Raw genomic sequence first — 15,523 nt, forward strand, 5'->3', positions numbered from 1 at the left:
TGAGCATCCCAACTCTTGATATGGGCTCGGGTGGTGATCTCACAGTCAAGAGATGGAGCCCTGCCATGGGCTCCTCACTGAACTGGATCCTGCTTAGGATTCTCTCTCTCCCTCTCTCATTGCCCCTCCCCCACTTGCATACATTCTCTCTCTCTCTCAAAATAAATAAACATTAAAAAAAAACCTTGACTTTCCATTTGCAACTATGTGGATGGAACTAGAGGGTATCATGCTAGGTGAAATTAGTCAAAGAAAGACAAATATCATATGACTTCACTCATATGAGGACTTTATGACACAGAACAGATGAACACAGGGAAAGGGAAGCAAAAAATATATAAAAACAGGGAGAGGGACAAAAACATAAGAGACTCTTAAATATGGAGAACAAACAGAGGGTTAATGGAGGGGTTGTGGGAGAGGGATGGGCTAAATGGGTAAGAGGCATTAAGGAATCTGCTCCTGAAATCATTGTTGCACCATATGCTAACTAACTTGGATGTATTTTTTTTTAATAAATAAATAAATAAATAAATAAATAAATGAAAAAGAGAAAAAAGAAAAGAGTAACTTTGGAGAGAATGGGATATAAATATCCTATTAACAGCAAGAACAAAACATTGGGAATTAACTTAATAAAAATATATAAAATCTATATGAAGAAAACTATAAAAGGATGTTAAAATATACTTAAAATTAAAAGTAGATTTTTTTTTTAGGAAATGAAAAAAAAGCTACCATATTTATGAATGAGAAGCCTAAATATTTTTAAACGTGCTTTCTTCATGAAATATTTGTCAATTTCTTCTCATTCCAAATATTTGTCAATTTCTTTTCATTCCACTAAAAAATGTCATTTTGGTAAAACAAAACAAAACAAAACACAAAACCCCTTGACTTTTAAAAAATGTATTATTTGGTAGCTCTGAATACGAGATTTTCTTCCATGCCCAACATGTGTTGTTGTTGCCCTTTGTTTAGTCACCTTCCTGAACTAATCCTGTGAAGTCTGTACTCTGTGAGGCAGTTAGCTGTCACCTGACGGTTGGCTGGTCAGAATGTTTCCTAGATGCCATGAACCAGTTTGCCTCCCAGCCTTTGCTGACGTGGTCTGTGTGCGTGGCAGGACATACTGTCACCCCTCAGGCAGAGAGTTTACAAGTCAACCTTAGTCTTCACTCGTCACCTGCACGGAGCTTCAAGGTTGGCCAACCATGAAAGCGTAGGGCCTTCTCACGCCCTTCCCTGGTGTATTAGTTTCCTACTGCTACTGTAACAGCTCACCACAAATCACTTTCACACAACCTCCCTGGCTTAACACAAATTTATTCTCCTCCAGTTCTGGAGGCCAAGTGTATATTAAGGTGTGGACAAGTTTGTGTTCCTCCTGGAAGGCTTCAGAGGAAAATCTACTTCCATACTTCCTTTAGGTCCTTAAAAGCTACCTTCAGCCTTGGCTCATGCCACTTTCTCACGTCACTTCTTCCTCTTGCTTCCACTGTCACATCTCCCACTGCTGGCTCTGGTCCTTCTACATTCCTATTATGAGGACCCTGGTGAACACATTAGGCTCAACCATTTAATCCAGGATAATCTCCCCATTTTAAGATCAGTAATTCAATCACATCTGCCAAGTCCCTTTTACCATGTAAGGTCACATAGTCACAAGTACTGGGGATTAGAATGTGAATGTCCTTGGAGAGCCAAGATTTAGCCTACCACACCTGAACACGGACATAACCCTATGCATGTGTGTGATTTTCTCTTCTTTCTTTTTTTTTTTTTAAGATTTTTTTTAACGTTTATTTATTTTTGAGAGAAAGAGAAAAAGACAGAAGGCGAGCAAGGGGAGGGGTAAAGAGAGAGGGAGACACAGAATCCTAAGCAGGCTCCAGGCTCTGAGCTGTCAGCACAGAGCCCGATGTGGGGCTCAAACTCATAAACCACAAGATCATGACCTAAGCTGAAGTCAGACGCTTAACCAACTGAGCCACTCAGGTGCTCCTTTTTAAGGTTTTTTTTTTTTAAAGTTTATTTATTTAGGGCACCTGGGTGGCTCAGTCGGTTAAGCGTCTGACTTCAGCTCAGGTCATGATCTCGTGTTCCGTGAGTTAGAGCCCCATGTTGGGCTCTGTGCTGACAGCTCAGAGCCTGGAGCCTGCTTTGGATTCTGTGTCTCCCTCTCTCCCTCCCTGACTCATCTCTCTCTCTGTCTCTCTCAAAAGTAAATAAATATTAAAAAATTTAAAAAAGTTTATTTATTTATTTTGAGAAACAGAGTGTGCAAATGCGAACAGGGGAGGGCAGAAACAGAATGAGAATCTCAAGCAGGCTCGGCACTGCCAGCACAGAACCCAATGGAGTCGGGGGGGGGGGGGCGGGCTTCATTCCACAAACAGTAAGATCACGACTTGAGCCGAGATCAAGAGTCAGAAGCTCAACAGACTGAGCTACCCAGGTGCCCAGCATGTGTGTGATTGTCTAGAGGAAATCCCTTTTGAGTAATCATTTAAAGTCAGAGAAGGAATGTGCTTCTTACCAAAGGACTACTCCAAGCAGCCAAAGGCCATAATGTTTAGGCCATCAGAGGGAAGTTCACTGAAGAAACAAAACAAAACAGAAGACACAGCCCTTTCCTGGTAAAAGCAGAGACATACGCTACTGTGATACTGTTACAGATACCTTTAAAAACTCATCATTCGTCTATTAAACTGATTAAGAGGGAAACGGCATTTGAGAGGAGGGTAGACAGATTTGTGGTATTCAGTGCTGAAAGGCATCGGTGAGGATTATCAAGAAATAATATACAGATATTAGAAAGGATAGACAGGTGACATTATTACTTTTTGTTACGGGTAAGAAATTTATAGGGTTCCACACCCTAAGGAGGTTGTAGAATAAAGTACGATACAAACTGTTTCTAAAACTTCAAAGAGAATTTCTCCAAAATAACATAAAGGAACCGTTATGGACTGACTTATGTCCCTCCTAAATTCATATAGTGGAGCCCTAACCCCCTTTGTGACTGTATTTGGAGATAAGGCCTTTGAGGAGGTAATTAAAGTTAAATGAGATCATGAGGGTGGGGTCCTATTCCAAAAGGACTAGTGTTCTTATAAGAAGAGGAAGAGACCGGGAGCCTGGGTGTCTTGGTTGAGTGTTTGACTTCAGCTCAGGTCATGATCTTGCGGTTCGTGGGTTCGAGCATTGCATCAGGCTCTGTGCTGACAGTTCAGAGCCTGGAGCCTGCTTCAGATTCCGTGTCTCTCTCACTCTCTCTCTGCCCCTACCCCCGCTCATGCTCTGTGTCTCAAAAATAAACATTTAAAAATGTTAAAAAAAAAAAAAGAAAGAGGAAGAGACATTGGTGATCTCTCTCTGTCACTGCATGTGCACAGAGGAAAGGCCATGTAAGGACACCTGAGAAGGCAGCTGTCTACAAGCCAAGAAAAGAGCTCACACCAGAAACCAATACTGGTGGTACCTTGATCTTGGACTTCTGGCCTCCACAATTGTGAGGAAAGTAATTTCTGTTGTTGAAACCACGCAGTCTGTGGTATTTTGCCACGGCAGCCCTAACGGACCCAGAGAGGAATTTTAGATACTTAAGTGAACCTCTCCATGATGAGGTTGTCATTAGGAAAATTATGTCTCTTCAAGAAAGCATTAGTTGGTTTTACTATTAGAGTCACTAGAAATATTCACTTAATCATATGACAAATATTCAAGTTCAGTGTTAGGCTGAGAATCTGCGTGCATAGGTACGTGTGTGGTACACTGAGGCAATTACAAAGATGGATAACACATAATTGAAATCCTCCAAAACCTCACAATTTGGTATGGCAGTGACCGTAATTCCTTTTTAAAAGTCCAAACACCCTTGGATTCTACTCTATCAGTGCTGTCATCATCAACTGTGAGGCTCTACCCTTCCCCCAAGTGATGAGAGCATATAAAGCAGGGTGTCTCAACCTCAACACTCTGACATTTTGGACTAGATAATTTTTCGTTTGGGCGGGGGGGGGAGCTGTCCTTTGGCCTCTGCCCACTAGTAGTACACACAGCACCCACCCCGGTGTGACAACCAAAAATGTCTTAAGACATCGCTAAATGTCGGGAACAGATAAAACACCTGAAACAGCTCCACAGGTGACTCTGATCCAACCCCTGGAAAGGCAAATCTCTGGGGATCATCATGATAAGTGATAAAAAGGCTCATCAATTAACAGTATTAGGCAACTTGTGAAAAATGCAAATCAGGAGGCAAAACATGGTTATAAGAATTTAGAGAACAAATCACTTTGAACTAGAATGAGCCAGAAAGATTTCATGGAAAAAGCCAGCAAGATGGCTACACTACTAGGATCACGCATGAAACAAATTTTTAAAAATTATTCAATAAATATTTTCTGTGTTATGTATTTTTATAAATTTTACATCCCCCCCTCCCCCCGAGATCTCTGGGCCAGAGTTAGAATAATAAACAGAATTGCTGTGTGAAAACATTTGCCTGAGGTGGAATTTCCTGAGCTTATACAAGTAAAGACAGATAATCGCTGTATTTCCTTAGAGGAAGAAAATGATGGTACCTGTCCTCAGCTCACAACAGCCTTCCCTCAGTTTTGGAACGATCCTCAAATATTTAGGGAGTGCCTACTATGTTCCAGGACTACACACGATAGTGGACCTGGGAACACAATAGTGAATAAAACTTCCAAAAGTTTCTGCCCTCATACAGCTTACGTTCCCACGGTGGGGGCGGACGTGTGGAGAAAAATGAAAATATGTAAGGTAGCATACGGTAATACGGGCTATGGAGCAAAATAAAACCAGGAAAGGGAATAGGGCATATGCTAACTAAAGAGATTCGGTTTCGGTAGGTTATGAAAAGAATCACTGAGCTGATGGCATCTGAACAGAGTTACCTGGAAGGAACACAGTTAGCCATAGAACAGACCGGGAACAGCATTCCAAACAGAGGGAATAGCAATTACAAAGGTTATAAAGTAGGAGAGTGCTAGGAATGTCTGAGGGACAACCAGAAGGCCAGGATGGCTGCAGCCAACTCACAGCAGGGGACTGGAGAAGAAGTCCAGAGAAGAAGGGGGATGGTGGGGGTAACTCATGGGCCCTGTAGACAATGATAAGGACCTTGGCTTTTACTATGAGGGTTCTGAGCAGAAGAATGTCATTATTGGACTGAATCGCCCCGGCTGTTGAAAATACTTTAGGAAGGCAAGGCTGTTAGAACACAAACCAATTAGGAAAGTATTTCAGCCAGGGAGAAATGATGGTGGGGACAAGGGCAGTGGCACTGGAGGTGTTAAGAGTGGGATTCTGGATTTATTCCGCAGCTAGAACATGGAGGAACTGCCCATGCTTTTGGGTGTGGGCTGTGAGAGAACGAGCGCAGTTAAGGGCTTTGGCTTAAGCAATTGGATCCAATAATTCCCGAGGACCCTCTGGTCCTCACTGCAGAGAAAGGGGTCCTATATGCAGATCTCTGGAAACACATCTGCCTCGGACCACCCCATATTTATTCCTCTTTGTATTCCCGGCGCAGGTACAATAACAAAGCAGCCACCAATTACTTGGCACCGAATCTCTCTCCAACCAAGCACTGGGCGAGGGCCTTCCCACACATAAGGACCACTGCTCGGTAAGATGCAATGACCAGATCCAGTTTTTCGAGAAGGCACTGAGTCGCGGAGAGAATATGTTCCCCTCACGGGGCTAAGAAGAGGCAGAGCCAGGGCTTCCACCCAGATCTTCCCTCGACTCCGAAACCACATGGAGGTAGCTCTGTAAAAGCAGATAAACGCACACGCCAAAAGCGCACAACGCCCGGCGTGGGCCAGACCGCGAGCAAAGGGAGGCTAACATCGCGCCTCCCGCCTCGGGGACCGTGCCGCCTAGGACACCTGTTCGGCGAGGGCCGGGTCCCCGTCCCGCCCCCGGCACCCACATCCCCTCGGGCCCACGCTCGCCGCCAGAGAGGCTTCCGGCCCTCCTCGATTTACCTGTTGCGGCACCGCCGCTGCTCCCATGCCGCTCCCGGTGGCCGCGCCCGCCCCCGCCACAGCCCCGGCTACCGCGGTGGCCGCCGCGGCCACCACGACCGTCGTCAGGGCGGCCATCTTTCCTCGCCAAGCTGTTCGGGCCGCAGCGGCCACCCGGGCCAGAGGGTTCGGGCCACGGGAGCTCCTGGTCCTGCAGACCGTTCCCCGTGCAACGGAGCTCTTCTGGAAGCAGAGCAAGACCTAGCCGGGACGCAGGGAGGGGCCGAGATGTGGGGCGGGGCCCGGGATCAGGGCGGAGCCGGAGCACGGGGTTGGCAGGGGGTGGGTACTGAGGGCAGGGCGGGACCGAGGGCAGGGCGGGGCTGGGGCATGGGGCGGGGCCGAGGTGCGGGCGGTGCCGAGGAGCAGGGTGGGGAAGGGGAGCATGGGGCGGGGCCAAGGGCTGGGCAGGGCCGAGATGTGGGGCAGGGCCTGGACTGGGCTGGGCCGGGATGCAAGGAAGGGCCGAGCTGGGCGGGGCTGGATCACAGGGTGGGGTAGGAGCTCTGGCCTGGCGGGAGCGCAGACGGGGTTGAGAGATGGGTTAGGGCCAGTGCGCAGGGTGGGTCAGGCAGGGGCCGGGTCAAGGTGTGGGGCGGGGCCAGAGCGCGGGACCGAGGCGCCCCTAGCAGCCGTGTGGGGCAGGGTGGAGGTGGAGACTGGGCGGGATGCGGGGCGGGGCCGGAATGCGGACTGAGCTGGGCCAGAGTGCAGGCAGGGAGGGACCTGGGTATCTTCAGGGCGCGGCCGGATTACAGGTGTGGGCGGAGCAAGGGGCGGGGTGGAGGGCAGGGGGCGGGGCCTGAGTGCGGGGCGGGGCTACAGGCCAGAGCCTCACTATGCCACTGCGGGTTTGTGTAAACTTTGACCCAGCACTTGTCTACACTCGTTCAGCAAAATCTTGCTAATCCCCTTATTCACCTCCGATTCCGGACCCCCCTTTTACTGTCAAATCTATTCGTGTCATATATAGATACAGCTCCACCTATAGATGTACAGAGATATTTTACATAATAGAACTTCCTTCTAGGTTTCTACAAAGCACTGGTAAAACTGAGTGAAAATGAAAAAGCACTTATTTATGGGCTTGAACAATAAACTCTATTTCACACTTTAAAAGAAACGAAACAGGGCATTCTTCACACTGTCAGATACCAGAGGCAAAAATGCCACACTTGGTCAATAAGAAAAGAGATTCCAAAGATACTGTGTCAGGGAGGTGGAAAAAGGCCACAGATGATCCCTCCAGTCAAAGCATAGTGGAATGCACCGCCTGTTTGAAGAAATGGATTCATTCATTCATCCCTTCACTTAATCAACATCCAGCTCCTTCTAGATGCCAAGGGCTGTTCTACGCCTTTGGAATTCATCGTAGACTTAGACAGTGTAGACTTAGACACACACACAAACACACACACACACACACACACACACACACACAAGGTTCCTTCTAACTTTTAGTCGGCAATTTAAACAAGTAAACAAATAGGGTATTTTTTGAGTACTTACTTTGTGTCCGCACTGTTCTAAGTAACCCAGTTAAGTATTATCATCTCCATTTCACAGATAAGGATACAAACCTAGGCATCCTGACCAGAGACGATCCTGATAGAGAAATTACACGGGTAGGTGGATAAATGCTTCTGGACCCCAAGAGACAGACTGGAGCTAAAGATGTGACTTTGGCCTTCATCTGCATGTAGAAAATATTTTTTTTTAATTTTTTTTCAACGTTTATTTATTTTTAAGACAGAAAGAGACAGCATGAACGGGGGAGGGGCAGAGAGAGAGGGAGACACAGAATCGGAAGCAGGCTCCAGGCTCTGAGCCATCAGCCCAGAGCCTGACGCGGGGCTCGAACTCACGGACCGCGAGATCGTGATCTGGCTGAAGTCGGACACTTAACCGACTGCGCCACCCAGGCGTCCCTAGAAAATATTTTAAATAACTCTGAATGAGCTCACACAGGGAGTGTATAGATTGAAGTCTGACAACTGAGTCCTAGGGCCCTCCAACATAGGTGACCATGGACAGGAGGAGAAGGGAGACTCAGAAGGAGAGAAGGGAGAAAAACCACAAGTCTTTGGGAGAAAACCATGTTTTGAGGAGGAGAGAATGATCAACTGTGCGGTTTGCTCCCCGGGAGGTGAGTGAGATGAAAACAGGGAATGATGGTTGGATTTGGCAACGGGGAGGCCATGGCCACTGGACAAGAGCACCACTAGCGGGATGGTGAGGACCAAAGCCTCGCTGAGAGGGATGAGGAGATATCGAAAGCGAGGAATAGAAATGACAGGTATTTCACAGATTGTGTGATGCAGGTGACCAGATAAATGAGGTGCTAGCTGGAAAATGTGTGACCAGAGAAGATGTGTGATCCTTGCTGTGTTGTGTTCCCAGGGTGAGGACTCGTAGAGGGTGTTTGTGCCCTGGAGCCCAGGGCACAAGTGAAAAGGCCGGTGTTTGACCTTTTTTTATTTAAAAACAAAACAAAACAAAACATTTTTTTAATGTTTATTTTTGAGAGAGACAGACAGAGTATGAGCAGGGGAGGGGCAGAGAGAGAAGGAGACACAGAATCTGAAGCAGGCTCCAGGCCCTGAGCTGTCAGCACAGAGCCCGACCCAGGGCTGGAACCCACGGACCATGAGATCATGACCTAGGCCAAAGTCACACAGTTAACCAACTGAGCCACCCAGGTGCCCTGGGGTGTGTACTCTTCCTGACTGGAGTGTTTCAGCACAAGGTGGTTGGTAGATGTGGGGAGACCAGAGGATCTGCTCTCCTTTCCCTGTTAAGTATATAAATTATGTGTCATTTATATACTTACATTTTGTCCCAAATGAGGTCTGTTGCTATAGCACCGCCTGAGCTCTTGTTGCTGTTAGTCTAGAAAAATCTGGCAGCCTCAGGGGAAAAACAGTCAATCAACAATTTCAATTCAGTGGTCTCTGCAAGGGGCAACACAGGAATGGGTGGACACTCTAAGGGAATATACATGCAACAATTAAGATGCCGGCTATGTTGAAGGCTTTCAGTGGTTTATCAGGACGGAGAATTCCAAGAAATTATTAAGAATCTCATAAACAGAAAACCAGAGCAGGCTTTTGCAGTGAGATTAGGCAGCTGCCTGGGTCCTCACTTCCAGGCCCCTTTCAGTGATCAGAGCTACAAAATATATTGTTATTACACGGTGTCATTGTCTTGCATTTTGCACTAATTCTAATTTAACATCAGAGGTTTGTCTTTCCTTAACCTCTTTTGGATTTGCCTTTCTCGCATACCGAAAATCTTGGTTCCTTAGGCCATGAACATATTACTTAATTGCTTTTTCTCGCAAAAATTGCATACTCTCAAATTACAGTTCCACTATCTCCACTAATAGTCAACCCACTGAGTGAAATTTTTGCAGTTCTTTTGTCCTTAGACTATGTCCTGCACTGGCTATCCCATCAGAGTATTTATTTTTTTAATGTGTATTTATTTTCGAGAGACCAGAGAGACAGAGCACAAGTGGGGAAGGGGCAGAGAGAGAGAGACACAGAATTGGAAGCAGGCTCCAGGCTCTGAGCTGTCTGCACAGAGACGGTTTACTGAAATCTGTCTTTTCTCTCTATGGTTATGGCATCAATTTGTTTATAGCCGGGTTCTTTCAATTGTATTTGTGTTCAGTTTCAGTGCTTCCTCTTTTTTATTTTCTCTCTGGTTTACTTTTTTAAAGAGATGTAAAACATATGTGACATATGTAAAGCCAAAATGATCTGACAAGGTCTATTTAAAGAAGTCTTGCTAACACATCCTCTCCGTGCCATTTCAAATGATCCTCGACATGTAAACATTTTTATTAATTTCTGGCTTGCCTTTCACATTTCTTTCTGCAAAAATGAGTGTATACACACACACACACACACACACACACACACACACACTTATACCTATGCCTACATATATAACATATATATTATGTGCTATATATCTTACATGTGTCATATGTGTGTCATATATAACATATATGTGTTACTTATGTAGGCATATGTATAATCTTATATATATATATATTTATTTATTTCCTTTCTCTTACAAAAACATGTAGCATATTGTATTGTCTTAGAGCTGCCGTGACAAAGTATCGCAAACTCAGTGGTTTATAACAATAGAAACTTATTCTCGGGGCGCCTGGGTGGCTCAGTCGGTTGAGCATCCAACTTCGGCTCAGGCCACGATCTCGCGGTCAGTGAGTTCGAGCCCCGCGTCCGGCTCTGGGCTAATGGCTCAGAGCCTGGAGCCTACTTCCGATTCTGCGTCTCCCTCTCTCTCTGCCCCTCCCCCGTTCATGCTCTGTCTCTCTCTGTCTCAAAAATAAATAAATGTAAAAAAAAATTTTTTTTAATAAAAAAAAAAAGAAAGAAACTTATTCTCTCACAGTTCAAGAAGCTAGAAGTCCCTTCTTGGGGCTCAGAGGGGATATCTGTCCGATGGCGCTCTCCAACTTCTGACGGTCACTGGCAAGCCGCGGTGCTCCCTGGCTTGTGGAAGCATTACTCCAGTGTCTGCTCCCATCTTTCCATGGGCTCTCCCAGCATGATGGCTCTCTGTGTCCAAATTTTCCTCTTCTTATAAGGGCACCAGTCATTGGATTAGGGTCCATCCTAATCCAGTATAACCTTATCTTAAGTTGACTACAGCTGCAAAGAGCCCGTCTCCAACTAAGTTCACAGGTACTGGGCGTTCGGACTTCAGCATCTCTTGGGAAGACACAATTCAACTCACAACAAATACTGTATATAATCCTCTACATGTTACGTTTTTCACCTAATAATATCTCTGGGAACTCACTTGGTATCACTTCACAGAAATCTTCCTCTTTTTTTTTTTTAAGTTTGTTTATTTTGAGAGAGAGAGAGAGAGAGAGAGAGAACAGGAGGGGTGAGAGAAGGAGGGAGAGAAAGAGAATCCCAAGCAAGCCCCACCCTATCAGCACAGAGCCCCATGTGGGGCTCAAACTCATGAACTGTGAGATCATGACCTGAGCTGAAACCAAGAGTCAGATGTTCAACCGAGCCACCCAGGTGCCCCTACGTTTGCATCTTTGAAGAGTGAAGATTTTCCTTTAAATTTATTCCGAAGCTTTTTAAAGAAAAATTTATTTATTTTTGAGAGACAGAGAGAGAGAGCACAAGCAGGGGAAGGGCAGAGAGAAAAGGAGACACAGAATCCAAAGCAGTATCCGGGCTCTGTGCTGTCAGCTCAGCTGACATGAGGCTCAAACCCACAATCTGTGAGATCATGACCTGAGCTGAAGTCAAATGCTTAACCTACTGAGCCACCCAGGAGCCCCTATTCCTGTGTTTTTTATTGCAACGATGAGTGTGATTTTCCTTTCTTTCATATCATCTCACTAGTTATTCTTTGAATTTGAATATGTGAAGATAATAGATTTTTGTTAAATTTTTATATTGCTGCTTGAATCAATTCTCTTAATTTTGGTCTTATTTTTAGAGTGATTCTTTTAGGGTTTCCATTTATGCTACGATATTATCTGCAAACAGAGATCATGTCAGAGCTTCCCTTCCAATTCTCATATTTATATTCCAACTAGAAAGAAGGAAGAGGACGGCAAGTTTGAGTTTCCCTGAAATCAGATCATGAGTCAAGGACATGAGAAAAGGGAGGGACCTTATTTGGGCTGTGGTCCCAGGAAGCCAAGTGAAGGAAGGGACAAAACCCTAAAAAGAGGCTTTATTAGTTATTGCTGTGGACAGTTGGACTAACTCTACCTGGATCTCCTAAGGAAGGTCACAGAACAATCCTTAGAATAGCTCCACCAAGGGATGGAGAAGCTGAGGTATCCAATTAAGATATGCCTGTTAAGGGGCACCTGGATGGCTCAGTCGGTTGAGCGTCTGACTTTGGCTCAGGATATGATCTCGCTGTCTTGTGAGTTCGAGCCCCACATTGGGCTCTGTGCTGATAGCTCAGAGCCTGGAGCCTGCTTCCGATTCTGTGTCTCCCTCTCTCTCTCTGCCCCTCCCCTGTTCTCTCTCTCTCTCTCTCTCAAAAATAATAAACATTAAAAAAAAAGATATAGCTGTTAAGGAAGAGTGAGGGCAGGTCTGGATAAAAGAAAAAAGTGTGAGCATGTATTAGAAAATTCCTTACATTTGATTGCCTGTTGTGTACCAAACACTCTCATTAATCTCATAAATACCTCTTGGTGTAAATAAAGTTGGAGTGGGTGGCTCAGTCAAGCGTTCGACTTCAGCTCAAGTCATGATCTCACAGTTTGTGAGTTCAAGCCCTGTGTAGGGCTCTGTGCTGACAGCTCAGAGACTGGAGCCTGCTTTGGATTCTGTGTCTCCCTCTCTCTCTGCCTCTCCCCTGCTTGTGCTCTATCTCTCTCTCTCATAAATAATAAATGAATAAACTTTAAAAAAATACATTTATTTCTTTATTTTGAGAGTGAGAGAGAGCACAAGTGGGGAGGGGCAGAGAGAGAGGCAGGGAGAGAACCCCAAGCAGGCTTGGATTGCACTGACAGTGCAATCTCATGTGCAAACTCATGAACTGTGAGATCATGACCTGAGCCAGAATCAAAAAATCAGACTCTTAACTGACTGAGCCACCCAAGGCGCCCCTAACAAACTTTTATAGATAATATGGCTTGAATATGACAGAGCCAACTACAGAGCCTGGATCTGACTTAATAATTAATACTTACTTTCCTAAACCACAATAACCTCCAGGTCTGTTTTGCAGACTATTTTTTTCTAAAGGCCAGTGGAAAATAAAGAAGATAATTGTGTTTGAATGGGTGTTTTTTTTTTTAAATTTTTAATGCTTATGTATTTTTGAGAGAGAGAGGGATACAGAGTGTGAGTGGGAGAGAGGCAGAGACAGAGAGGGAGACCCAGAATCCGAAGCAGGCTCTAGGCTCTGGGCTGTCAGCGTAGGGCCCGACGCGGGGCTTGAACCCACAAACCGCGAGATCATGCTCTGAGCTGAAGCCAGACGTTTAACCAACTGAACCACCCAGGCACCCCTGAATGGGTGTTTTTTATTCTTTTGCAGGCAGTCCTAGGTTGGCAACCCTCACATCAACCTCAGGGAAATGAAAAATCTCCATTTGGTAGTTTTATGACTACACCACTTAGTCCCCAAAGAACACTTTTCCCTGCGAATTTCAACCTATGTGATGAGCATAAATCCATCATTTCTGAAAAAATGAATTTCAGAAAAAGTTATTGTAGGGTCATTCTTTTGCAGGTCGATAGAAAATTAAACTCATATGTCATCTCTGTATTTCCTTGGGTTTCTAGGAAAGTTTTCAGAAACTTCTAGCTCATAGGAATGAAATAACTTTTCGATAAGTATTTACTCTTGCTTGAGAATTTTCAACAAAAAGCATAGCCCTAGACGTAAGAGTGGAAGTTAAACAATTGTACATCAAGAAAATAAAAAAGAAAATACCAAGTAATGTTTGGGACTTCCATAATGTTGGAAATTTTTAATAATTATCATGTATTAATTTGAACAGGTATGCTGGCTCTCTCTGCGCTCTTTCTTTCTTTCTTTCTTTCTTTCTTTCTTTCTTCTTTTTAATATGGAATTTATTGTCAAATTCGTTTCCATACAACACCCAGTGCTTATCCCAACAGGTGCCCTCCTGCACTTCTTTTTATGTGAGAAAAATAATCGTCTATTTTTAAAACCACTCCTTTTTTTTGGATTTTTATTACACATAGGCAGAGATAATCCTGATAATGCCAGTTTAACATTTCCTGGTGCCTGTAAAACATAACACAAAATAAATGTCTAGTGACGTGCACAGAAACATTTTACGGCTTGCTCACACTGGAAGGAAGATCTATAAACGTTAGGGCTATGGTGAAGGAAAGACTGTAGATACCAAGCCAAGGTGCCAAGGACAGGGATATACACAGAAGTGGATGTCCCACCCCAATCTGGGCATGAGAGTAGGCGGTATCGAGAGGCTGCTCCCAGGCTGTTATAGATCACTATGCGTGAAGTACCTGGTGGCAATCGTGGTAGAATCAAGGATAAAATAAGGGAAAAGAGAAAGGTTTTGGTTTTGTACAAATATGTATGTCCAAGCGTGTGCTTGACCTGGCTGCTGGTCAGTATAAGTGAATGACTGCTTGTGTAGGTCTGTTTCCTCCGCCTATCAATATTTCTGTAAGGACTGGTTTTTAGCTTGGGAGGCAGGATGTTCACTCTCTTAGGATCATAGCTGTCAGACTCCTATAGCAAAACCACTCTTTTCATTTAAGGCTGCCAAGCCATGGGGAGACAACCTGGAGCCTGGAGCCTTCAGTACAGAGTAGACTAAATGATCTATTTTATAAGCTAGATCTGACACATATTGAACTCTGTTCACTGAAAAGAAATAATACTTCTTTTTTTAACACTCATGGAACATTCACAAAAATTGACCATATATGTAGGCCACAAAAACCTCAATAAATACCAGAAAGCAGAAATAACACAGACCTGGGGCGCCGGGGTGGCTCAGTTGGTTAAGCATCCAGCTCTTGATTTCAGCTCAGATCATGATCTCATGGTTCAAGCCCCACGTTGGGCTCTGCCCTGACAGTGGAGAACCTGTTTAGAACTCCTTTTCCTCTCCCTGCCCTTCCCCCTGCTTGCATGCACACTCTCTCTCTCAAATAAATAAATAAACATCGAAAAAAAAAGAAATAACACAAATATAATTCTCTGATCAGAAAGCAAATCAACTGAGAAGACAAAAAGACCCTGTGACCTGAAACTTTAAAACTCTAAAAGAAGTCCAGGGCTGCCTGGCTGGCTCAGTCCATAGAGCATGCTGGCTCAGTCAGGGTCATGAGCTCAAGCCCCATGTTGGGCATGGAACCTACTTAAAAAAAAAATTAAAAAATAATTTAAAAAACTCTCAGAAAAGTCTAGAGTCAACAAAGATATCAAAACTAAATTTGCCATTTAATTCCAAAAAAAAACACTGGTAATGCTACATATTAGTACCCAGGGATTACAGCTAAAGCAATCCTCAGAAGCAAATTTGTGGAGCTAAACATTATATTAGTAAATAAGAAAGAATAAAAGTAAATTAATTAACCACCTGACTCAGGAAGACAGAGGCAAGATCAACAACCAAAAGGAAAGAAGGAAAAATGAACTGAGAAATGTGAAAGCAGAAAACGATAAAATTAAAATCAGAGAAATGATCTCAATGAATAAATTTATCAATTAAGAAGGGTAGGGGCACCCGATGGCTCAGTCAGTTAAGTGTCCAACTCTTGATGGTTCGTGAGATCAAGCCCCGAGTTGGGCTCTGTGCTGGCAATGCAGAATGAAAGAAGGAATGAATGAATGAATGAATGAACTTTAAAAAAAAAGGGTAAACTAAACTACTAGCTAACGTGATTTAAAAAAGCACAAATATACATACTATAAAATGCAAAGGAAAA

At 44.3% G+C, this 15,523-nt stretch overlaps 1 protein-coding gene across 1 annotated transcript in view; it reads right to left on the reverse strand.

Annotated features, from left to right (window-relative positions):
* CCDC112 (coiled-coil domain containing 112) overlaps positions 1-6,263 on the reverse strand; it is a 31,055-nt gene extending 24,792 nt beyond the window's left edge. Inside the window, exon 1 of the mRNA XM_030316786.1 lies at positions 6,021-6,263. Coding sequence (XP_030172646.1) covers positions 6,021-6,137 — 117 coding nt within the window. The 5' untranslated portion in view covers positions 6,138-6,263. The remainder of the gene's footprint in view (positions 1-6,020) is intronic.
* Between the last annotated feature and the right edge of the window lie 9,260 nt (positions 6,264-15,523).

Source organism: Lynx canadensis, chromosome A1, assembly GCF_007474595.2.
Source record: "Lynx canadensis isolate LIC74 chromosome A1, mLynCan4.pri.v2, whole genome shotgun sequence".
In the NCBI taxonomy this organism is placed as follows: Eukaryota; Metazoa; Chordata; class Mammalia; order Carnivora; family Felidae; genus Lynx; species Lynx canadensis.